This window comes from Taurulus bubalis (genome assembly GCF_910589615.1).
Source record: "Taurulus bubalis genome assembly, chromosome: 5".
NCBI lineage: Eukaryota > Metazoa > Chordata > Actinopteri > Perciformes > Cottidae > Taurulus > Taurulus bubalis.
This window is the reverse complement of record NC_136593.1, coordinates 15,669,340-15,696,085: the sequence shown is the minus strand read 5'-3', so window position 1 is coordinate 15,696,085 and position 26,746 is coordinate 15,669,340. Positions and strand designations below refer to the sequence as shown.

Genomic DNA, 26,746 nt, shown 5'->3' with positions numbered 1-26,746 from the left:
ATACAAAAATGAGAGTGAAATCAAATATTCTCATCTTGCAAGAAAGCACAAAAGCATTTTTCTGAAAACGTATCCATGTGTAAACAAAGATGCGTAGAAAGCTACAGAGCAGTGTCATAATATAACCTTAAGATAGTTCTTATAAAGGTACAAAGAAACAAATAGCTGGCACTGACATTTAATCGTATTAATTAAACATTCAATGCGTTCATGACGAGGGTCAATTGTATCGGTTCAGTGTGGTACCATGTCCCATTATGGCACGGAAGACAGCACAATCAGCCAAATACATGTCTGTATGTGTTCTTATTATGAAGACTTAATTATTGAATGTTGAATATTGAATAGAAGGAGCAGTGGGGTAATGAACTTGATCTCTTTATTTCTTACGAGTATAAATGTTGACCAGCTCAAAGATAGCGCTTCAGCTAAAAATATATTCATAAATGGGATAACAGTATCCATATTATGATTCAGGTGATATAGTAAAAGAAAAAAAGGCAGGGAAAATAAATTATCTGAATAACAATAATAATTATAATAACAATAATTATAATAAACAGTGTCAAATTAGGATTTGTAAACCTTTTTTGTTTTGGTTTTTTTCTTTTGTGAAAATTCCTTTAAAATTGTCCATAAGCAAAAAAATCCAGCATATTTTCATTTAATGTTGCGAAGGTGATCTCCTTTGCCGGGGCGGTCCCCTTCAGTCTCACACATTTACAATATTCACAGTTACTATAAACCTGTTCGGCACATACTGAGCCGCACTGCAGTCCGTCAGGCTGCCAGTGGGACAAAACTATGAGGTGCAATGACATTTTTTGTGTTTACATTTTGGTGCCTGGACGACGGGAAGCAGAATACCCCTCTCTGACTTCCTCCATCAAAATAGGTACCTATATAAGGAGTACAAATATCACTTACTCCCATGATACATCTGTTCTCCAACATTCCATTGGCATAATCAATCAAGAGACAATCAAGATGAAGACACACAAACTGCATGTCTGTAACATTGCACACACTGTCCTCTAGTGAGACCCTCATCCCCGTTCACACAACTCTCTCAGGTTCGGCCAGCGGTACGTTAACCACTCTCCTCGCCATCTCAGCACATGGCCGACACCATGTTAGAGTGGTGCGGGTGCCCGAAGGAAGGGTGTATCGGGGTGGGTGTAGGAAGCATGTGTCCGGTGTGGCCGAAAGGCGGCAAGTGGCCCATGGACATGTGTCCGGCCAGAGAGCTAAACGGAGAGCTCTTCTCTTGTAGGCTCTTGGAAAACTCCTCGTAGCTGTCGCAGCCCCGCCTGCTTTTCTTGGATTTGCTGGACATTTTTCGGTTGCGTGTCTGTATTCCCTCCTTTTTCATGGTCATAGGGCGGTTCACCTGTGTAGAGAGAGAGAAGTGAGGATGTGAGTGATCTGGTTAAAGTTTGGAGTGAAAGTTAAAACCCAGAAATTATACATTTTATGGAAATGTAATCAAATACATTTTTTAACATGGGATTTCTGAGTTCTTTTATTAAGTTTGGTAAGTCCTTAAAGGGTACACAATTATCTATGTTGTTGTTTGTCAACAAATCTCATAAAAAGACCTACATGAAAAAAAACAGCTGTGGGCACTGTTTGTACCAAACATTACTCAAAGAGTAGTAAATAGTGCATTTATTGGGAACTATTTTCAGCTGCAGATTAATTTGGTGCTCTATGTATATAGGAATATGTATGTAGAGATGTGTGGCTCATCAATGATTTCCATAGACCTCCCAATGGAGGTCTATGGAAATAAATCAGCTATATCAGGCTTTGGCTACACAGCCAATAGTTTATTGATATAGGATTTGTTGACAGCAAAACATATATAAAGATGTATCCCTTATAAGTATGCGTCCCTGCACCTATTATCAACCTTGGTGCCTCCAGTCTTAATACTATTCATGTAGCCTTGTGGCTGTCCCACTCAACAACAGTCCCACCATTGTGACTCTCAAGGGGATTACGCCTACCATGGAAACAATAAAGCACAAAGAAAGAAAACACCAACGAGTCCGCCAGTGTCTGAGAGTAAAACAGCTCTCTCTCTCTCTCTCTCCCCCTCTCTCTCTCCCTTCTCTCTTTTCTGCCTCTCTTATCCCTCAACAATCAGTGTGACCTACCGGCCTACTTCCCGTCTACTTGACCCTGTCGGCCCAACTTGGCGATCTGCAGTCAAAGACTTACGTTATGCAGTTTATAGTAGAGGCCGCAGGCGTTGCACACTGGGTCTCCATTTGCATTGCGCCGCCAGAGCGTGGTGGTTGTCGTCTGACAGTTAGCACAACAGGTGCCTGCTCGTCTGGCAGCAGACTGTGGAAAGATATTCAGCTTTGATTAGAGCTCGGCACCAGCAGACATATTATGAGTCATATTAAGAATACATTCAGTCCACTTTCTATATTGATTTAAATTTGTCATGACATTGGGGCCACAAACAATAATTATTGTATAAATACATATTTTTTTTGATATGAGAATTGTTTAGCTCATGAAACCTCATGAAATTAACATGTCCATCACAAGTTCCTTTGAGGCCATGGGGACATTTGTCTTTTTGTTTTGACGGAGCAACAGTCCATGATAGTTGTTTAGTATTATATAAGAAAACAGAAAATACAGAGCCTGTAACTAGGACATTTTTTTAAAAGTTACTGAAATAATTAATTGATGATCACATTTGTTGTCACATGACACATTGATTATTCAACTAAACCTTGCAGCTCTGACATATTTGTAGACATTCTGCTTTTTGGAGTTACATCCTCAATATTTTGACCAAAGATTTAAAATGTATAAACAAGATAGAACATGTTAATTTGATACAGTTGGCTTTATTTGTTAGTACAGATGCTCAATTCACTGCATGCACAATGCTCAGTACTGTCTAAGATGAGGAGAGGAGCCCTAACAGCCAGAGGCTCATGCTGGATTCTTCACACCTGATTACTTCATGCTTTTAACTGAGTTAGGTCTAATTTCCAGGAAATTAATCTGCACCTTCAGTGGAAATGTTCTAATTAAAAATACTATCTAAACTTGAAATAACCTAATTATTTTTAGAATCATCATCAAAGCGTTTTTTTTCTTACTGTCAAACATCAGCTTCCATAACTTTCCCAATCCTCTTTTTTAATGTTCACTGTACTTTCTCTGTGGTGGACGGAGAGCCCGACCACTGAATGAGGTCTGAGCCCATAGTTAGGACTCAGGAGGCCGCAGGAGGAAACAGGCGCTGGCCGGCTCATTTATCTGGACCGGTCAGATATCCGGATAGGAAGCAACTGGAAAGCTGCTGCCACTGAACAAGGCGCGCTGGAGCGCTGCGAGCTCCGGCCGCCCAGGCCTGATATATGGCGGTTTTTTATGCTATTATAGCTGAACTAAAACACTTGAATATGTTGTGGGAGACAGGCAGCTGTTTGCGTATAGTCTGCAGGTCAGCGATAGATTGAGATCTGTTTGTCGCAGCGACGCAGACTCATCAGTTCGCATGCGGCAACACACAGACTGATTATCTGAAACTAATCTTCAGGATTGACTCTAAATTATAAGCACAATATTTGCAAAATAATGTATTTTGTCTATGAGCCTTCATTAGTTGCTCACCAGCAGCCTTTCCTCGATTGATTTGTTACGTATTTGTATCGCGTTTGCGTATTATATTAAACATTGTTTCTTTGATTCCAAAATGCCGCTTTAATTTGCACTGTTTTTGTTTATGTTGTCTCGTTGTTTCTCCATTTACATTCCTCCAGGATTCCAAAATAAAACTGTAGTCCTGGTTCAGAAGTCTGATGGCCCAGTGCAGTGCAGTTAATTGGGCTCCTGCTGATTTAATGAGCGTCTGTTGACTCTGCAAATACTGCCTTCATTTAGCTCCTGCTGCATTACGACACACCGTGTGCACAGGGTTACATGCATATACATCCAGGCTGCAAATGTATAGCTTTACTTTAAAAATGATTAGGATAATGATCAAATCGTATAACAATGATTATTTTATGTCTTTCATTATTTTAGCCATTGGCATTGGCTTGTGTGTGAAACAGTTTTAAAGTGATGAGTGAAGATGTCTGTCTGGCTTACAGTGCAGCATCAAGGACGTTTGAATCAGTTCCTTATGGGGAATAACTCCAAAGATGCTCTGTCCCATTACACTGAGACAGACTCACTGTCCTTTAATAAAACAAACACTCGTCTCCAAAATGCCAATTTTGCTTGGCATTTGTGGGTTACAAATGCACATTCATTCCTTCCGTTTATTTGATGAATTCAAAATCATGTGTTTTTCATTGGACACATTCCTGCCCTACAAATACAAATAAATAAATAAACACAGCTTTTATGAGCCATGAACTGTCAGTGCATGTGTTGTTTTGAGGCAGGGGGGCTGCTATCAATGGCCATATCAAAAGTGATAAGGATCAGAGAAGAAACTCAGACAGCCCCACTGCGAACAGCCCAGCATGAAGGAGCAAGAGGGGAGCGAGGAGCACAATTCCTGGAAACTGATTGGACAAATATCATATTTCCTGGAATTGTACCTTCTACCCCTCTCCCTTCTCCTTACACTCTTTTTATTTACTGCCACCTCCAACACACACACACACACACACACACACACACACACACACACACACACACACACACACACACACACACACACACACACACACACTTGTTCACTGCCTCTCTCTACTGGGACTCACCAGCCTGCGTTTGGGTTTGATGAGCGGTCTGTTCTGGCCGTTCATCTTATGGTACAGCCCACAGGCGTTGCACAGGTAGTGTCCGGTGCTGTCACGTCTCCACAGAGGTGTAGAGGTGGCTCCGCAGTTTACACACTCACGGCCCTCTGAAGAAGAACAAAGGTACTTTGATTACATTTGATACCTGGCTGGAATACAACTTTCTCCCGCTCTTTGCTCTATCTCTTTATATTAAATATGACGATTGTAGTCCAGATACTGTCTTATCTTAATCATCTTTTTTTCTAACAGGAATTAATTTTAACATTTACTTTTCTAAATGAGTTATGTGTGCATGCACATGTGGGCATATCAGATTATATATAATTTTAAATATAGAGAGTAAAGGAAGAAAACTAGTGTCTGCATGTAGTGTACTGGAATATAACGTTTACATTATTAAGCATGAGCAGAAACACTCAACAACTAAACGTTTAAGAAGAGTTAGCTGCACAATCAGTAATATATTCCCTCTGTGCTGTCAAGCGGCTATCTCTTAAACATCAACACCAATGCTTGACTTACATAAAATATATGTGCTGTAAAACAGCGCAGTATATTTATTGTATTTTATAAAAGTAGAGCCAATTAATTCCACTGGAAAAAATAAACAAGTATGCAGAAAGCCTTTTAACCATCCAAGCTCCTGAGGCAAACTACAACCATTAAAGACAAAAAAAATATCTTAAACTTAAATAAACTTAATAACAACATCAATCATTTAGTCATATAAACCTATAATTTTAGTAAAGTTGAAAAACAACATTTGCAGCCATTTGATATGCCAGGTCTTATTTGATAAAAACAAGTTATTCAAAGTGAGTTTAGGTTTCCCCCTGTTAATAAACAGGTTAAAGGCAGGGTTAATCTCCTGGTCTGTAGTCAAATAATCAGGACACTGTCTTAGTGTCTTATGTAACAGAGAAGTAACTCCTAGCCTAAATACTGAGGTTTTTGGCTCGCTGCACCTGCAGATCTTCCTTTCACACCTCTGGGCTGGTTCCAGTTCACTGTTCTGCTGCAGCCAGGAGTAATTACAGAGTCACGGTAACACAAAGAGGATTATCAAAGTCGCTCTGTGTCAGTGGACTACAGAGTGCAGGCTTAGGCCTCTGCAAGCATTCATTAAGAAAATTGTATTATCAATATTATTTATTAGGCTATTATTATTATCATACAATTTCCAAAATTAAAAGGATGCTCAAATCACAGCCTGCACATTATAGGTTGGCTGTGTTCATAGTCATGTTAAAATGCATTAATATTGTACCATTTGGAATATATTTACTGACTTTTACTGGATGTTTAAATTTTAAACAGTAAATTAAATTAGATAGCAGGAGAGTATTCTTCAATAATTAACATGTATTTTTCTTTGTTAATTGTATATCATCATAAAGAGTTGTGTGGTACTGATATTATATATCTGCTTAATGTTGCGCAGATTCATAAACCTCTTCAATATTAATATGCAATTTAATTGTGTATATTTGAGTGTGTATCATGTAACAATACCGTGAAATGGTCCTTTTAGGAATATTTACAGAGTAAAATGTGGCATATAAAAAACAAAACGATGCAAAGCCGCACTATTTGTACCATAAACTCATCCTTGCAGCAGAGATACACAAATAAGGTGCCATGGGATAATTAAAAATGCATTAAGTTATTTTGTATTGGCCTGAGACTGATACGCTATAAAACAACACACCGATTAGGTCACTAAATAAACTCACTAAGTCCAAATACCGTCTGACTATTTTCTGATTTTATTTACGTTATTTTTAAACTATTCTCTGGTGAGTTCTAGCGGACTCACCGATGCAGGACCGTGTCTTGCCTTTGTTCCTGCAGCTGAAGCCGGATGAAGCTCCCAGCAGGCTGCCGGGGTGGAACAGACTGCCGCCGTACTCGTGCGCCGCTGGGAGGGAGTAGGTGGGGTACGTCGGTATGGGATGGTGGGTGGAGGGGGTCTGGGCGCTCATGGAGGCCAAACTGCTCCTCAGCGGACCGCAGTCCTCCAGCTTCATCCCTTCCGATAACGACACGTGGTATTTGCTGGATTCCTTCTCGTCCATTCTGGAGGCGGAGGGAGACGCGGCCCCCGGGTCCGGTGATACGTCCTTTGGTGGTGTAGGAGGGAAAGTGTACAGATGCGGGCTGGAGTGGGACGGCGGCGTCAACGAGGAGCCGGAGACCGTGTTGGAGTTGCTGCTGCACGGGTAGACGGCGGAGAGGCCGCCGGGGGACGCGGAGCCGGGGTGGTGGAGGCTGGGCTTGCTGAAGGGGCTGACGGACCAGGCGTTGTGGTGATGAGCCGACAAGGCTGCTTTCCCTCCGTCCAGCCAGGAAATCCCCGGGCTGTGGATGAGATGAGTCCCCGTCAGTCGAGCTGAGGAATAATACAAAAGAGAAAGACTGTTTAAGATACAGATGATGTTCAGCATTTGGAGAAACGGTGCGGTGTTTTCTGTCGCATGCGAGTTTGAATGCAAAATGAACTTGTTGATTCACTGGCCTGATTTAAACGTGCAAATAAAGTAGCCTGATATGTATTCACAAAATAGACCATAATTAAACCAATATGTTCCTCATTGCACGTTATCTAAATATATGTTTTTTCTTAAATGTGGATGTTTCGTGAAATGAAAAAAAAAATGTAATCCCAAATGTGTCGGTTAATGTCTTAAAATGTGACAGCGTGAATGCAACAACCCACTTTATGAGACTCGTGAGGCAGCAATTATTCACAAGGCCAAAATTAACGTTTCAAACAGCAGAACACGGAGGGATGATGTTTGACCCTGATTGTTTTAAAATATACACAATGATCTGACAATGATCCTAAAAAATAAAACACGTAAGCAATTGTCTGCAGAAATTAATATATACTTTTTCTTAGTTAACACTTGTCATACTACAAAGCCAACAACGAGTTTGTGGCCTATATGTGAAGTTGCACCCTATAGCTCATCTCACCATGCGCTTGGCTGTAGGACACTCTGGCCCTCGCGGAGTTGTGGTAGTACGGGTTTCCTTGTGAGTCCAGGTGATTAAAGAAAACATCCACCTCATCCGGAGGCAGGAGTTGCGCCGTGGGCTCCATGTAGTTGTGTCCCAGGCCGTGGTGATGAGAGTCCGGGTGCTGCCCGTTCAGCATGGCGTGGTGATGCATCCAGCGGGGCTGATCAGCCGCCACATCCATCGTGGTGGCTTCTGTGTGTCGCGCGCTTTGGAGTACACGAATATCCAGGGAGAGGATGCTCTAAAATGTGTGTGTCCTTTTATATCTTCACTGTGTCCATTTACAGAGGCTGGCGAATACTTTGCTGTGGTTCCTCTGACTTAAATTCCCTCTGTTCTCCTGAACATCGAGTCGAATATGGAACCTGCAACAAGCAAACATCAGATGTTACTATTTTTAAAGTCAGGGGTGTTGCGCATCGGAGTATTGATGCCACTTAAGACAATCACCTCCACCCAAAGTACTTACTACTACACCACTATCCTCTCCACAACATAATACGCCTTTTTCACTTCAAACGCTCAATAACCCAACGTGACACGAACATAAACCTGCCGTACCTTTGCCAACGCTATTATATCCGCCGCGTCCGATAGGTTCGCGCGTCTTTGGGAAACTGTCCCCTTTCAGCTGCTGCAGGTCCTCTCGGTCTTCGGCTGGTGTTTGTCAGAGTCAACTCCGTCCGCTGGGACTTAAAGCAACACGTATAACTGTGGCTGACAGCGCGGGGCCAGGCTTGTCAAACTCCTGGGCGGAGTCTCCAATAATGCTTTGACTCAGCCAATTGCGCACCGCCTCTGCACAAGCTCAGAGGCGGTTCCTCCACAACAGTCAAAGATGCTTCTATAATACTCGCATGCAGAGACATGGCTGCTCATGGCCACTGCACTTTATGGAGTTGAATGTTTGAGTGTTCATCACCAGTGTAATATTCCCTCAACCATAATATATAATCCATTTATCATATTAGGCTGTATATGTATAGCTGATTTTCCCAAGCATGCCTGTGAATATGTTTTTCAAATGGGCACAACATAACAACCAGACACATTATTATATACATTATATCTGATAACATTGCATTTTAATCTACTTCTTTTAGTCTTGGCTTTTGCATATTTTGATGTTTATCGAGAGTATATGGAGACAATGGTTTATAAAAGTGACAGTTCACCATCAAATCAAAAATCCACATTTTCACCTGTACTGCTATTTATAAATCTACATTGTTTTGAGAGTTGAAAATATCGGCCATATATGTCTCAAATATAATGGCACAATATAGCATTCAACTTGTTGTGCTCAAAGCACCATACAAATACATTCAAAAACCTATAATAGCAATGTCTATCCAAATAATAACTGGTTACTCAACATAGTCCACACACCTTGTTGTGAGCGGTTCATGTGGACTATGGTTGGCAGTTACCAAAACAATTTAGATTGATAAGAGGAAAAATGTTTGAAATGTGGTGTGAGCTGTCCCTTTAATGAACCATTGTCTCCATAAGTCAAGATAAACACCATAAAGACAGACGCCAAGACTCAAGTGTATATTACTGACATAGTTCTGGTGTGTTTACATGTGTCAGTGACAATTATATTTAAATTCAATGTCACCATATAATCATTTGTATTTGTCGTGGTTTAAGTAAACTTATATCAGTGAATAACATGTGTAACAGCAAGGACCCCTAAATTATACACGGAAAATGAAGAGTTTTAATCTTCACGAAAAATTCACTACCGATGTTAAGATGTGTTCAGGGTTCATTAATCACCCATTTCCTTTATATTTACGTAAATAAACAATATGTTGTGCTCTCTCTCTCTCGCTCTCCCTCTCTCTCTCTCTCTCTCTCTCTCTCTCTCTCTCTCTCTCTCTCTGCCCTCGCGCGTGATTGACAGACAATAATTGAAGAGGGAGCGAGTGCAGCCCCGACCGGCAGACACTGCCGCCTGCTTGACGCCGTCTCCTGACGTCAGTGCTTCTGAGTGAAGAAAAAAAACAGTCAGGACATGAACTTTTTCTATAGAGAGAGAGAGAGAGAGAGAGAGAGAGAGAGAGAGAGAGAGAGAGAGAGAGAGAGAGGTGGGGTTGCCCGTAGTCTGCTTCAGTCCCAGCGGATGATCTCGAGGAAGGACACTGCAACTGATATTTACACTGGCAGCATTAATAATACATCAAGTACTTCATCCTGAACGCTGTGATTTCGAAGAATAGGCCAACAAGCACTGCGTGGCAAACTACTGCCACGGTGGACTATTCATATTAGATTGGATTAGATTAGAAAACTCTAATGTTTTCAATGATTCATTATTTTTGCGGAACCACACCTTCACGAACAGAACATTTCTGTGATCAAGAATTTATTTTTGCCGTAAAGCATATTCTCGGTTATCTTGCAGCAGCTTATGTTGATGCAGTCTGTGCTGAAGAAAATATGCTCGCTATCCGCTGTTTGTGTGAAACTGTTTCTTTAGAGTTTGTATATTGCTTAAGTGGTTGATTTAATTCGGTTTTCTGTCTTGCCTTTTGGCAAAATAACTGCCATATAGCTAAAACCTCTCTGAAGCAATTAACATTAACACTACCAACCTTGTAAAAAAAATGATGGTCAACAATGCCCAATTTCTGAAATGTGAAAACACACAACACACAATGAGTTTGAAATGTATTCTCTTTAATCAGGCAACAATTTAAAACTACAGGCCAAATCACAACGCACATCGAGTTATTAGAGCTCTTTATCCTGATGTAGCCTCCATTTGGATGGCCAAATAAGAAAACAACAAAAATAAAGAAACCACGTGTCTGATCATATCTATCTATCTATCTATCTATCTATCTATCTATCTATCTATCTATCTATCTATCTATCTATCTATCTATCTATCTATCTATCCTTCCATCTATCTAATATCGTTCTCTCTCTTTTGCTGTTTCTTTTTTTTTCTTACGAAAAACTCAGTAACATTTACTAAAACATTTATATCAACAACTTCCCGTAATGTCCCACTTAAAGTGCATAATGAACTGTAAAATGATTGAAAGGCCTATATATTTAGATACATCTGATTGTTTTTTTAATCAGACTGCAATGTAAAGAACTGAAATTCATCATTTCACAGAGACAGCGATTCCTTTCGAGCAGCATTAAGAGTAAATCCGCCGTAGAGACTGAAGAAAGCAGAACATACCGGAGGGACAAGTGTGGCAGCATTAGAGCTCATCAGCATGATAATGTGGAAATACACATGCTTTGAGTGTGAGCCCTTTTGATCTGGCGTGGCGATAAAACCTTATCGGCAGCGAACATCCACTTCCATTTTAGGATTTGACATTAATTCAATCCGCCCTTCTTTTTTTTACAGGTCTTTTTCTCACACGAGCGCAAGAGAAAGAGTGAGGTCACAGCCCGTTTCAGCTCTGAGAATCTCATTATAGGACAGCTATTGAAAGGAAGTGGTTTTACCTCATAATAAAGATGAAAATGAAATGTCACTATGGTATATAATACAAAAATCACAATAGATAAGTAGGCTAATATAGACGTGTATTATTGGTATTAATCTTAATTGAAGCCGAATTAATGTATGATTAGTAATTATTGTTTAGGCTGTATATAGTGGTTGTATTATTATTATGATGATGATATTTTGTTTTACATTTTGTGTAGTATTTTTTTTTCATTGTGTATAAAATGTATACTTTTCTGCACAAGCTTCTTACATTTACGCGTGCTTATGTATGTGTGTGTGTGTGTGTGTGCGCGCTCGCGCGCGCGCGCGTGCGTGTTGAGTCTCTCCCCAGATTGAAAGAGAAATCCAATGCTGGTAGGATCCTTGGGTCCCACTGATTATAACCCATCCCGGGATAATTTTTCATCGGTGCTGGCTAATCTTTGTTCTTTGTGAAGATAATAAATAGCCTAATCGTTATCAGCGAGCTGCTGGAGGTGTCGGGGAGAATGGGGGCTGATCGGCCCGGGAAATAGGCTCCAAAGTGCCGCGGAATAAATGGCATTTCTTATCTCCCTCTCCCAGATTATCGCCGCCTTTTCAAACACGCACAACAAATACATCTAATGCAGCGAATGCATCATTTACTGGAGCAGATCTGTGTAAATGATAGATAGATAGATTAGAGGAAGGGGGCTCAATGGAGGGGGGGGGGGGGGGGGGCATGGCATTGGCTATTATTTACAAGTTTAATGTTCTGCATGTGCAAAGTCTTTATTCAGTGTATTTAGACAGCATAAATACAGCTCACTTTTCCATTATTTTTAAGCTATCTGCAGGAGCCATCTGCGGTTCCGGTTCTTTGTTGTGGGATCTTATTTCTTTCATGTTGGATTTTATTGGATAAGAGTTAAACAGACTCAGCGCTTCCATCCAGGGAGAAAATATATTTGAATAATGTTTTCAAGTGTTGGGAATTTTGCACACAAAATAAAATCAAATGCAAGCAAGAGTTATTAAACCAGAGGTGTAAAGTGGTCTATCACAAACAGGCCATGTTAGATATACTGGATATTTGAAACAGAATAGTGGGTGTTTGATTTTATTTGCATTTCATTTTTCATTGTCTCTATATATTTGGTTGCAACCCTGCAGCATGGTGTTACTTTAAAAAATGAAAGCAGTGAAGATGGTTTAATTAGGACATTGACCAAAGTCTAATTTTACCTAAATCTCATTAACAGCATCTCCTATTTGAAAAAAACTATTTAATAATGTCCTCAAAACATCTATTGATCAAATTCTAATGAATGAAAATCGGAAAACTTTTCCAATTTCTAGCTTGTGTTGAAGAATGACAAAGATATAACTTCACAATGTATTTATTTTAAGAATGTATTTATTATAGACTTAATGTTTAAGGGGAACATGTTGATATTAAAAAATAAATCATGTTTTTCCCAACACAAAAGCTGTAGTTGTGCTTGACACAAATATGAAAAGATGTATCCTTTATGTTAATAGGCAGAAAGAATGAAGAGGAACCTCATTGTAGTGTTCAAGCATTGTGTATGAGTTTGTGGCGATTGACCAGTTATGGCAGAAAAGGTATTTTTCCATTATATACAAACTGGATGCTTAATAACTTGGCAGCTGCAGCTGCCCTGGGTGCTGCTGATGGTCTCCAGGGTAACACAGATAACAGCGCAGTCATTTTCCATATCTTACAGTCTATTATATTCAAGGATTAGTTCTCCTTCCTGAAAAGGTCAAACGTAAAGTCAAGCCAACGAGGAGTGCTGCTCCTCCTTCACCCTACAGTGACAGAGCATTTACCATTTCTTCATATTATCTAGTTAAACCAGTGCAATGACCTTTGCTGACATGCTTTGATAGATGCAAACCTCCCACAGGAGGAAACACACCTGCCTGAATTTCCTTTTAATATCATAACGACTCATGCTTGTGATGGACAGTGATTTTCTTTGGTTGTCACTGTGCACTGTAATACATTTTTATGTTGCACTTGTCTCTTATGCATCTAAAATCCTAGTTCCTTCCTTTGTTTCTTCTTTTTTCAAGAGATGGCAACAAAGATTGTATTTAATACCTCTTCAGTGGTATGCAGGATCGTGCAGCACCTCATCAAAAATATTTGAGAATTTCTGGGGTAGTCCAAGAGTCGTAATCACAAAACATCTAACCGGCAGAGTTTGGAGGAAGGCCTAAAAATAAAGAGCGCATCAGTCCAAACTTCAAGAGTAATTCAGGCAGGTTCAGGCAGGCCGAGGACTCTTCTTACAGTCATAGCTGAAGCTAATGTGCCTCATCGGTCAGTGTTTAAGAAACATATGCAACAATAATCAACCGTTAGAAGCATATTCTGATGGTCGGTGAGTTAATACAAATCAAATCAACTTAGTAACAAAACAAAAGCAATCCAATAACACCAGAGATGACAGTTTGCACATCTCTCCACTTGGACACTGAAAATGTTGTTTGTCTGCAGTGCTGATGAACTTGAAATATTTCACCTGTGTGTGAGAATTATTCTATTATTATATAATAATTATAAGTTTTACATCTGCCTGACAAATCATTGCACGTTCTAAATATTCACCAAATGAAATAAATGAATAAAGGGGATTTCATGACGATTAGAGTTCTAAGGATGTCTAATTGATCATTAAAATTTTTTTTATTCAAAATGTATTTAAATTAGATTAAAAAGTGAATTAAAACCTAATTAATTAATCTATTAATGTAGAATTATTGTTATGTATAATTTGCTTCAATTAAATTATCTATGATATTTTATAAAAAAATATTTGTTTGATTTAAATCAGTAATTTTTCTTTTAATCTCTTGTATGTTTGTATTTAACATTCACTGACTATCTAAATATCATAACACATCTATAAAGTGGCCTATCTTGCCTAACGGTAAAGTTTTCCCCTGAGTTTTTATCCTGAACCAGAGCGTACTTCACTGGTGTTTCTGACCATGATTATCCATGACTTGGGTATGTGACGAAACTATGTCACGGCAGGTGTATTGCTAAGAATCCAAGGAAGCGCAGTGTTGAATATGATGTTGTGTATGTGAGCCGTTTGTATGCAAGCAGCAACACCACAGGTGCAGCATGCAGTCCGTTCTGGACTGGCCTGATCTGAAAGGGTGCTACTGAGTAAAGAGTAAAGGTCATCCAGAGGACGCAACATATTAACTGGTATGAAGTAACTAAGTATACCTTTACTTACCTTTAGTTACTGTTTAAGTACAACTTTGAGGTACTTATACTTAACTTCAGCATTTCCATTTTCCGTTTTACTTTGCACATTTTCTCCAAAACAAGCTTTGGCTCAAGAGGTGAAGCGCTGGTCCGCTGATCCGAAGGCCACAGCAGTCTACATGTGGATGTGTCCTTGGGAAAGATACTGTGTGTGTGGATGTTTACTGCTCCTGATGAGCAGCTGGCACCTTGTATGGTTGCCTTTGCCACCAGTGTATGAACGTGTGTGAATGGGTGAATGCTGGCTTGTGTTGTAAAGCGCTTTGAATGGTCCCTAATAAATGCAGTTTGTTTGCCATTTACAAGTTTCAATTCTGAGGCAGTTATGGTATTTTACTGTGTAACATTCATTTGGTGACTCTACTTACTAGGTATGAAACATAATCAACAACACACATTATACAATATATACTTTATTGATTGCAGGGGGGGGGGGGGGGGAATCACAAGCTAACCAGAAGTATATAAAGTTATTCAAACTCTACACAGAAAAACCCTGCCGGAACTGGGGATGGTACCCAAGACCTTCCTGCTGTGAGCACCATGCCGCTCTATTTTCAAATTATATAATATAACGTCATTCGGAAATTGTGGAAGGCAGGGAGGTTTTTACATAGTCCGTAAAATGAGTAAAAGGAGTCCATGTTTTTTCAATGTTTCTCGGTGAACCTTTTGAGGAAAATCAAATCTTCTCTAGCTTGATGTGATATAATCTATCCTTGATCAATATGGGTGGCGATACACATTTTAAGAAGTATGAGGCGTCGAGCTAGATCAGAGGTAAAAGACATAATTTCATGAACATACAGGGGTTTATTATTCCCGGGGGAGGGGCGATGTTGCAACCATCATTCCTTTCATTAACAACAAGTTCCATATTATGAAGATTAAATTATACTTTATTCATACTTTTTTCCAAACTGGACTCAAACTGGTGCATACATTATATTCTCCTGTTACTGCTGGTTTACACATGTCTTGCTGAAAGTTTCCAGTATCTTCTGAATGTCCCTACTGGATCCCTGACTTCACTGTGTGTAGTCTTGAGCAGAAACTTTACAAAGTCATTAGAGGTCAGAGGTCCACTACTTCACTTCCTACCCAGAGAGCAGCAGGAAGTGAAAGTTTACAACACCTTGTCACTAACAACCTGTCAGTCAAACTCGCTGGAGCTGTCCAGGGAGTTGTAGAATTCAAAACACCTCATTTTTTTCTCAACCTGTGAGTGTTCATCAATTTCAGACATTGTGCTTTTATTTTGTCTTTATGTGAATCCAGTTCCTATGGGAGCAGGACTGTGTGAGCCGGTCAGCCATGTGTGCATGTTCAAATGTGTTTAATAGTGTGTGTAATAAGGATTACTGGTTGTTAAAATATGTGCTAACTGGCTAGATAACTAGAAAAGATGCATATGATCACTTGAACTCAAATGTTTATGCAAGTGTTTGTGCTAATTCATATTGAGATATTTCACAGGATGAACAACATGTTTGACCTGCTGGTGGCACTAGATACAAAGTCAAGGGATCGCTTGATGGTGGAAACCATGACTTGAATCGACCAGACTGACTGACATACCGACGTCCATAGAGCCATGAAGCCATCATAGAGCTCAGATAGACATTGTCGCTTGCTTTTCCTCATGTTTTCTTTCAGTCATCCATATTATTTTAGTCCATGTCACATATGGAAAACTGGGTGACAGCGATGGCCGCCAGCAAGAGCTTCAATATAAGGTGTCCACATCTTAATTGACAACAACTTTACTGCAATATGTAAGAGCATCCGTGTGCTTTATATGTTGAAAGGTTTAGTTTCCGTGTGTGTGCATCTCTTTGTTCTTTCTGTGTTTGATCCTCAGTGATTGCGAGTCTATAAATCCCCTGACTTTCCTCTTCCTCCTGTGAAGAAATGTTTACCTCTTTGGTTTAGCTGTTTCTCCAGAGCTAACCCGTCGTCTGTCTAACACACACACACACACACACACACACACACACACACACACACACACACACACACACACACACACACACGCACACGCACGCGCACACACAGAGAGAGAGAGAAAGAGAGAGAGAGAGACGACGAATAAACAGGATCTAATCCATCTCTGCCCTTTGTTCTGCTCTGTCTCTCGCTCTGTTCAGTCAAAAGATTGCAGTTACAAAATGTATGTGTGGTGTGTGTGTACAGCATGAAGGATGTGGTAAAGCAGCCTAATGGTCAGCTTCTTCTCTTCTGTTGCCTTCTCTCTTGCACCTGCATAGTCGAGGCAGGGTAAAACACACACACACACACACACACACACACACACACACACACACACACACACACACACACACACACACACACACACACTTTTCATGTTTCACAATTTTTCACAGACACAGTTTGCATGTTTGTTGATTTATTAATTGTCAAATGTTTTCCTGGTGTTTGCGGATTACTATGAGCAGCTTCTGACCTGGTGGTTTCCTTTCATCTGTGTTTATGTCAGTCGGCATTATCAGATTAGATAATCCTTTGATTTCAGAAATGGAGTTTGCCTGATCAGCATTCTCAATCTTGTCACCTTTCCTCTCGCTACAGTGTTTTCTCCTTCTCCCCTCCGTATCAGAGTGACAGTTTAGTGGATTATAATGAAAACAGTCAACACCACAGACTCTTATTCAAACGGGAACAAAAGCGGGCAACTGATGATTATTTTCAACAAATAATGTCTTGGGCTTGAAGGTTTTATTTTGTATTCTTGGCCTCAAAATTATTTTTGAATCTGCACATATTTGATTGTATAGCTTGTTTTTTGCAGACATAACATTGACATTTCATCACCTTACAAAGTTGAGAAGGATCATATTGATAATGATAGTGGGTGGGAAATTTGCTAAGAAATGGCAATAAAGATGAAAAGCTGTTGCACCAGGAAGCAGTGAAAACCTAAACAGTTATTGGTTATCTGTGCTCCAGAGAAAGGTTTTATGAGATGGTTTAACACTTTGTTATCTTGTCTTTTCAAACCTTGACAACATTGTAAGGCTTCTTAAGGCGTCAGTCTATACGGCTTATGTTGAGGGTCAAAGTCACTGCCGTTTTATGCCACTTTCCCTTTCTGGTTTTCTGTTGTTCACAGTCATTGCTCTCATAATGAACTGCTTGTAATCTTATTATTTTACAGGTATCCAAGCCCTGATCATTCAAGTATTCTAGCTTTGTCTCTGCAGTGGCACGAGTGTGTGACACTGCAGGGACTGCCACATGCAACTACAGAGGGAAAAGAGCACACTAGCATCAAGCAGACAACAACCAGATGATGCACATGCTAAGTGTGAATTACATAAATGTATTTTCATTAAAATGTTACTCAGTGTTGCAGATCTTCACACACAAAAGTGTCTTTTCACCTCCCTGGAGAAAAAAAAAAAACTTTTTCACTTTCTTATGCAGATCTAGAAATGACACGAGATGGAGTGAGGCCTGCCACATGGCGCCCTGTGCGTCCTCCCTACTCCCCCCTCCTCACCACATCAGGATACACTTGTTCTGGTGAATTCCGGTTTCAAACGGATCGCTGCTTTGCTCTGGTTTTCTGCAGGACCAGTATTAAAAACAGGCACAGGCTGTCTCTTGGTGGCCCTGTGGTCAGGGAGGGGGAGCCTCCAACGGCCTGTTGCACTCACACACCTTTGAAACCTCACCCACTCCTGCTTCCTCCCCCTGAGCCTTCCTCCCATACTCATCCTCGAAAGCCCACATGCGCACCCTTATCACCATGAGAGCAGATTAAAGAATGAAAAGTTCCTTCCACAGGACGCAGAGGTCACCACCTGCTTCTGCCTCTTTCACGCTGTCACATCACTGATTCCTTTGCTGCTTTAGACACATCACTTTTTAACCTGTATGGAACATATTCTAGATATTCCATATTATAACTGTATTTTGAAGTTATGAAAACAATTTTAATTCCTCTAACTCTTCTTGTTGTCGTATGTTTTTTGTCCTTTGACCTCTAACCTCTTTTATGCTACCCTAGTGTTGAAAAGAAGAACTGCAAAGAGTTTTGGGGGTTGAAGCTAAAACCCCGAAAAAACAGTATTTTAACGTTTTGTAAATCAAAACTGTCTTGTTTTTGCTCTTGTTCGGGTACATTCATCCGCCTGATGTATCAAAAACACTGAAATATATCACGTTTTACTGAAACATATAGCTTTGACACATATAACATCATTCACCTTCTCATGCAGTAGTTTTCACATAAACTTGACCCAGTTATTCTTTTCAATTGTTCACTTTTACATAGAGCACAATATATATTGTCCTGTAGTTTAAGTGTGCAGAATGTTTCTGACTCTTTGTGTTTGGGATGGAGTTGCAGTTTCTCTTGTGAAAGTGCCAGCAAGACGTGAGGAAAATCATATCCCAGATCACCTCTTTGCTAAGCAACATTGCCACCTGGTGTTAATCAGAGACACACTGGCTTTCTTACGTCTCACTCTAAAAGTAGTCAAGATGAAGGCAGATGTGTTTCAAACTGTTTATCGGTGAAAGTTGGACATATTCATGCTCTTTATGAAATGCCCGAACATCTTGTAGGTCAGCTTTTGATCAATGCAGGTCCTCTCTAACTGAACTAAGTCTGAGGAAGGACTGGAACTTGTATTTTACTAAAGTGAAATTGCAAAGTGTTTACTGAAGTCAAACTAAGCCTTCACATATGATGTTTATTTATATTTACACACAGTGAGGCTGATAGATGATCAGCTTTAGTGGATTTATGGATGGATATTGCTTGGGTAAATAAATGACGAGACCAAAAAATTCAAATAAAATGTTTCGCAATGGCCATTTGGGGATTTTGTTCATTGTCTCCAACGTTTCTGTGACCATCATGACTATACAGATCAGCCTGTGCATCAAATGAAGCAGATATGCAGCAGATAGCCAGATAAGACATCTTGTGAATGTCTGCATCCAGACTGCTCTCGGCACGCTCATGAGGGCCAACAAAAGGGGTCAAAGATGAGTTAGACGTATGTTTTTAATCTGATGTCTTCTGTTGGCACACTGTAATGAATGACACAGGTCACAGGGGAACTTCCCTCAGAGGAGCGCAATGTTTCTCAGAGGGATGTGCTGGCTAACCGCTGCCCAGGCTGGGCTTCCGGCCCTGGGGCAGCAGAGCCTGCCGGTACCCCTCACACCCTGCAGCACCACCTCTATCACCCCACTCCAGACACTGTGCCAGGATACTGTGGTGACACAACCCTGGGCCTCTGTTCCTCCCTTGTCAACAAGACTGATGGATGCAGAGAGGAGGAGAGGAGAAAAGAAGAGGTTGCATTGATCTATAAAGTGACTGCAGCTCAGAGTAAGAATTACATTCATGAATGTATCTATTTATTTATTGGGGGGATGAATTGAGAAGGAGGGATGTAATGCAAGAAAGAAGGAAGGTGACCATGAGTAGAGTTGGAACAAGTGATTTATTTTCATATCAGTGATACATTTGATTAGGCTATTGCGCCTATTGAGCTGCATTTGAGAGATTGATCATGATGAGTATTTTGCAAATACTTTATTCAAACCAACAGCACAATGTGTTCATTCTAATTTGACCCACTGCAGATGATACCAGCAATCTTCAACAAAAAAAAGATTTTCTCTGACTATCCATTATGATCAGGAGCCACCAGGGGGCACAACATGGAGCCTTTCACCTTGCATTGTTTTCTCTAGTATTACAGTGCACACACACACACACACACACACACACACACACACACACACACACACACACACACACACACACACACACACACACACACATACACACACAATCAAATGAGAAAGCTGATATGTATAATGGGTTTTATGGATGATTGGTCTTGATTACTTATGATTAGCTGTCTGCTGTCTGTGTGTTTGCATGTATGTGCAAGTATATATGTGTAAGACAAAGAAAAGTGGAAAAGGAGCTTGTGACTGCATAACAATAATTAAGGCGGCATGATCAAACTGTCCGCAATGAAAGCCATTTTATTTCTAATGTGTACTTGTTTTAATGAAGTCAAGCACATCATGCACCTCCTTATCTGCGGAGAGAACAACTGAGTCTTCTGTTTGTGTGTGTGTGTGTGTGTGTGTGTGTGTGTGTGTGTGTGTGTGTGTGTGTGTGTGTGTGTGTGTGTGTGCACGCACATGATTACGGGATGTTCCAGTCTGTGTATAAGTAGTGCATGTGAAATACCGTGGCTGGTCTGGAGTCTACCCGCGGTGAGTCTGTGTGTTTAGATCAGAGCCTGCTGAGCCCCCTCGTTGGTTAATATTAGACACCCCTGCTTGTCGGAGAGAGACTGACAGCTCACCGTGAACACTGCTAAAATAGGTGCAGCCATCCACACACTCACTGACAACACCACCTCCACACAAAGACACAAGCATCACACATGCACGGCCAAAGTCAGTGCTCACACACCGACTCTAAACTCCCAGAAAAGCCTTTGTGAAGCACAGCCAGAGAGGGAGCAGCCTGCCTGACGCCAACTCCAAAAAGCAGGTGAATGTGTGCTCCGTGTGTGTTTGAGTTGATAGTGGTGGCTGCAGGGCAGTTTTGTGGTATGACGACAGAGTAAAGCTCCTAACGGCCAGCATCAGTGTGTCAGGCTTAGACTGGGAAAAGTATGAGCAAGGCAAGGTGAGAAAAATGGCCTCTACAAAACTGGGCTTCTCTCTTATTAGTGTAAGCTTTTAGTGTGTCTCTATTAATACAGTTGGAGGCCTGTGAGTAGACAGAGACAGGTTTAACAATCCATATCAGCTCCCTGAATAACATGGTGATGAAGTTTGATTTAAAAAACTGCTAGAGCCCCCTGCAGAGTCACAGTGACCTCTTTGCCTCATAGAGTGAGACATTTTCTCTCATCTGACCTAAAACACATGTGAGCTGTTGCAGACAGTAGCCTATTTTAATGGATCATGGAGCTTAGGCAGGTAGGGGCCCATGCATTCTTGTAGGATCCCTTTTATGAACAGTTTATGTTCTAATAATGTTGTACATGAATGTGTACTATCACTATAAAATCACCCTTTACATCTAAACAATGATTGCATGTAGACACAGCCTCAGCGTCCTAGGGATTCATTAAAGTACAACAGAATATTACTTTTAATGCACAATAAAGATTCTCAAAATGTACTACGATAACAACTTTTGCAAGCGGTATTTTCACGATCTATTTCTTTCTATTACTGCTATGGAGAAACGCTATAAATGTGGTTTTGCAAAAGAGAAGCCTCTTAATAAACAAAATAATGTTGATATATTGATTGTAGCTTCAAACAGTCTGCTAGTGAATGTTTAGACAATATCTCTTGTATAGTGTTTTCATCTATTAGCTGCCAACTGCATGTAACTGATACGTGACATGAAAGCTGCTCTGTCCACACAGCGACTTTAAAGAAAACTGACATGATTATCTGTGAGAATTGTTGCCATTACTTAGGATTTTCCAACAAAGTTTCTGGGTCTCGTCTTCATCTCCACCCTTTTGAAAGAGTAGCGTTCTCCAGTTCGTCCATCTGTCAGGATGTACCATGTCCCCCAGTAGATCCCGTTGGTCACCCCACTGTAGCGCCCACGGTAATACCGTCCATTAAGGTTAGCTGCAAGGCAGGCATCGAACCACCAGCCTGCACCGTAGTACTGACCACAGTTTCCAGCTGCATAGCGGTCGTGGTCTCGGTCAGCCGTGCTGAAGGCTCTGGTGTCGTGGTTGTAACGTTTGCTGTAGCTCAATGCATTGCCTGCATCGCCAGAGTACTCACGTGCTGTTAGACGGTATCTGGAAGAAAGGGAAACAACATATGGAACATTTATGAGGGTTGTGCATAACATCCGAATCCTTTTTTTGTGTGCTGGGGAACCAGGTGGATACACATCAAAGCCTAACGACATACTTGATGTTGTTTCCTTATCTTGCAGCACTGTCAATAAAACCTGATACAACTACAACCAAATAATCCTAATGAAGCTGTTATAAATGATAACCAAAACATATCTTTCTAAACTTTGATTGTTGCCCCATTTCAGGGGTTTCAATAGTTAATTCCACCCATCTAACTGTTTCAGAAAGTGTGTGTTTGTGCCTCAGCAGTGTGTCTCACCTCTGTGCCTCTGAGGCCACTTTGAAGTGGTTGTAGATAGCATGGCGTTTCTGCTGGTGCCAGTCCTCCAGCTCGATGCGAAGTTGGTGTTGGCCAGCGGAGGAGAGGGCGTGCAGCGCTGTGTTCCCCAGCCAGTGCTCTCCCTGCGGACTGCCAAAGCCCTCCCGGTATTCCTGCCATGTCCTGTTGAAGTTCAGTGAGCCGTCCCGACGATTCTGGATCACCGTCCACCCACCACCCGCCGTCTCCATGTCACATTTAGCCTAAGCCAAAACAAAGTCTTTGATATTATAAAGCCTAGATTTTAGTGATCCACAGATAGCACATGCATCTAAAAGAATAGGTTGGGGTCCGTCTTTGTGTTTTATGAGTGTGGTGAATCTGAAATACCTCCAATGCCGGCCTGTGCAGGTCAGGCTGAATGGTGTAGATTCCATTCTCTCTGATCCCGAGCCTGTAAATCTCTGCACAGTCCTGAGGATGTAACCTCTCCAAGGGGGCAACTGAGAACCACACAGTATATTTTTATTCAACTTAATAAGCAACAACTTTTTCATGTGGGCCCTCCTGATGCCCTTACCTGTGGGTGGATATTGTGTGATGCTCTTCAGGAAAAGCAACAGGTCTCTCTCCCCCTCTCTTCCCACGGCTGCACTCTCTGTCAACCCAGAGAGAGATTGACTTACCAGTAAGACAAGGGTGGGAAATAAAAGCTTTGCCTCTACATACAACACAGAGGGGTTCAAGTTTGTATAATGCATCTTCCTCACATATGAGCCATACAGTATGTGTGTGTGTGTGTGTGTGTGTGTGTGTGTGTGTGTGTGTGTGTGTGTGTGTGTGTGTGTGTCTTTGTGTGCTTGTAAATTCAGTTTTTGTCATCCTCCTCAGTGCAGTTAAATTCCTATGCACTCACCTATGACCGACACTTAGCAGGCCTCATTGAGGTTGTGTTTACTATGAGTGGGGGAGTGACTTTGCTGGCATTTCTTTGTGTGTGTGTGTGTGTGTGTGTGTGTGTGTGTGTGTGTGTGTGTGTGTGTGTGTGTGTGCGTGTGTGTGTGTGTGTGTGTGAGAGTGTGTGAGTGTTTGTGTGTGTGTGTGTGTGTGTGTGTGTGTGTGTGTGTGTGTGTGTATTTGTCTGATTGTTGCAGAGGTGGAGGATATAAATGTGTACTACTCACCGAGTCGTTTGGCCATCGCCCCAAGGGCCAGGCTGTGACAGTGGAGGTCACACTCTGTCAGCACAGCTGCCATTAGTGCCAGGATGGCTCCTAGAGAGTTGTTCTCCTGGCCCCCGTGACTCCAGGGGCCTCCTGTTTCCTGGAGAGAGCGCATGCAGCGCTGCAGTTGAACAAGGCGCTCTTTAACGCCTCCAGTCTGCAAAGACAGGGCTCACAGGTGATTCTTGATAAGACACCAAATCCTCTTTATTCATCAAGGAAGATTCATGTCGTTGTTGAGTGAAATAATGCTGGGATTTTAAATAACGAAAATGAAGCTGTGCATGTGCATTATCATGCATCCTACCGTTTGAAAGGAAAATTCATAGCTCAGTAGCATGTTTTGTGTCACACTCAATCTGTCTCTTACACTTACATCAGGCATTGTAGTCATGTCCCTCACACACCTGTTTCTGCATGAGCTCAGCACAACCATATGATGAGGACATTTTTAAAGCAGATCTAATTTTATCCCTCCTTTGATTGCTGACTGTCATTGCTCCATGTCTGTTCAGTGGTGCCAAGTTTAGTGTGCCGACTGTCCCGTGAGAAAGGACCTGCTGACCTGTGCCAGATAGTACGCTGTTCGGTCTCCCTGACATATGTGCAGGAGTAGACAGGGGTCTGAATCATCTCACTATTACATGTCTGAGATTAAAAGTTGCCTTATCTGGCTTTTCTTAGAATAACATTTTAAAATGTGTAAACAATATGTCTAATTAGGACTGCCACTACACTGTAGGTGATGTCACTCACCTTAGGCTGAACCTGGGGAAGCTCGTATCTGTGCTCCACCATCTGAGGAACGTCTGAGATTGCTGGAAGTGAAACCCTTATCTTGCAGGCGGTTGTGCCAGTTTGACCCTCACAGGCCCCAATACCCACTCCTGCTCCCGTCCTGGGCTGGATGGGTGCAGCCACCAGCATGTCTCTGCAGGGAGGGTGCGTGCAGTCCGGAGACGCATCCGGGGACAACAGTGCTCCCACATACAGGGACAGCAGAGGGAGCAAACTGAGAGAACCGAGTGGAACCATGGGAAAATGCAGAAATGCAGGATTGACCTGTCCTTTGTCTTAAACTCTTGAGCAGTGGTCCAGAAGGAACACCTTCTTTCTCTGAGTTGCAAGTTGTTTGTCCTTTTGTTTTTGATGATTCTTAGAAAACTTTCACTTCATTTTCCTTAATCTCAACAACTGCCTCTTCAGGTGGAAAGTGTTTGCTGACCTGTCCTTTTTGTTTAGATCTTTCTATTGTCGTCCTCGTCTGTCTTGTTTTCTACTATTTGTGCTTCATTCATCCTCTTCTTCCTTCTTTCCTCAGTTCATCTCACTCCCCGTCCTCCTCTTTCTTCTGCTCTCTGTCTGTTAGTGAGGTTGCTTTGGCTCAGATTCCTAGATAACTGCGGCACTCTTTGCTGTCTGACACAGACTAATGCACCCACCCCCTGTTGCGCACACACACACATACACACACACACACACACACACACACACACACGATCTGTCCATCTCATTAACTCATCTCATGCTCTCTCTCTTAGACTCCCACACAGCCACACACAGAGGTGCATGTTTACACACACGATTACACCCACCCACATGCATTGTAACATTAAGCAAATGTAAACCAGTCTTTCACAGATGAATTGGCTTGTTGTAATGCTGTGGATGAGCTCTTCACCTGCTTCACATGCACGAAGAATACCTTTTTATTTCTCTGAAGAATCCCATGCCAATTCTGAACAGACTTTCACCTTCTTAGCCTTACCCCTTAAGGGGCATACGCAGCAATGTTTGTAGAGATAGAAAAGCAGCAGATGCCTAAAGTATGTGGCTCTTTCCCTCCTGTGCACCAGTTTCTCACTCACATCCTTTTGTGTCACAGTGTTTGTGTTTACAAACGGAGGTCCAAAGAGACCATAAAGACTCTACATTCAAAAGGAGCGAGAAGGCAGGAATTCCTCTATAAACACCAGTCATCAGGAATCTGCAGAGGCACACTCCTACTAACAAGGAGCGCAAACACATACATGAAGACACACTCACACATGAACATGGAGCAGGACAACATCAAGATGAGGTCTTTGTTAGGCTTGATGAGGAAAATAGCCTCATTATGTGAAATGGTTGTTCTGATGAGCCAATAGCAGCGCTGTGTTCTTCAGAAAAAAAATTTAGTTTAAATAAAGATGTTAAAGAAGACTCAAAAGAGAGTCAATAATCGTATGTTTCTATATTCACACACTTTTCTCTTGGCAAATAAGTCTGCTAAATAATCATTGCAACACTGAGAATATGATCAAAAATAAGATCTCTATGGACGCAACAGTTCTGAAATTCTCAAATAACTAATTTTATAGGGGTTTATTTGTATGTATTCATTGGGCAACAGAAAATAACTGTAAATTAGTTAACTTATATGACAAATGTCAGTCTGTTGTCTCTGGCTAGATGTTAGAAATGTGCCCTAAAAATAGAACATAACAACATATAGAGCCACTATATACGACATTATAAATATCACACACAAGCTAGTAAAGTTCACCAATACAGCCACAATAAAGCCAATGAAAATACTAGCGGACTATTGTGAGTTATTTAATTTTAATTTTAAAAAAAATTGAAACTTATGTAGGGCAAGTTATTCTGTGTACTTCTAATGTGTAGCAGAGCAAAAAACATTGTTGTAAATTTAAGGCATCTATTATTGAATCCTGAAGCACTTGTGACTCATTTCAGATGTTTTGAATACAGTTATCCTTTTGAAAAGGTCTGTATTCTTCATTTAAAGTGTGTC

General features: G+C 41.1%; 2 protein-coding genes across 2 annotated transcripts; both read right to left on the bottom strand.

Annotated features, from left to right (window-relative positions):
- Positions 1-1,111: 1,111 nt before the first annotated feature.
- On the bottom strand, positions 1,112-7,992 carry gata2b (GATA binding protein 2b; the record flags this gene model as incomplete). Its single annotated transcript, XM_079218108.1, has 5 exons — positions 1,112-1,390; positions 2,224-2,349; positions 4,749-4,894; positions 6,607-7,179; positions 7,767-7,992. 5 exons carry the CDS (start codon positions 7,990-7,992, stop codon positions 1,112-1,114), a joined length of 1,350 nt encoding a protein of 449 aa, XP_079074234.1.
- A 14,069-nt stretch (positions 7,993-22,061) lies between these two features.
- LOC306737027 (fibroleukin) lies at positions 22,062-24,984 on the bottom strand (the record flags this gene model as incomplete). Its single annotated transcript, XM_079218732.1, has 6 exons — positions 22,062-22,404; positions 22,727-22,989; positions 23,117-23,229; positions 23,307-23,384; positions 23,911-24,106; positions 24,706-24,984. The coding sequence occupies 6 exons, from the start codon at positions 24,982-24,984 to the stop codon at positions 22,062-22,064; spliced, it is 1,272 nt and encodes a 423-aa protein (XP_079074858.1).
- Between the last annotated feature and the right edge of the window lie 1,762 nt (positions 24,985-26,746).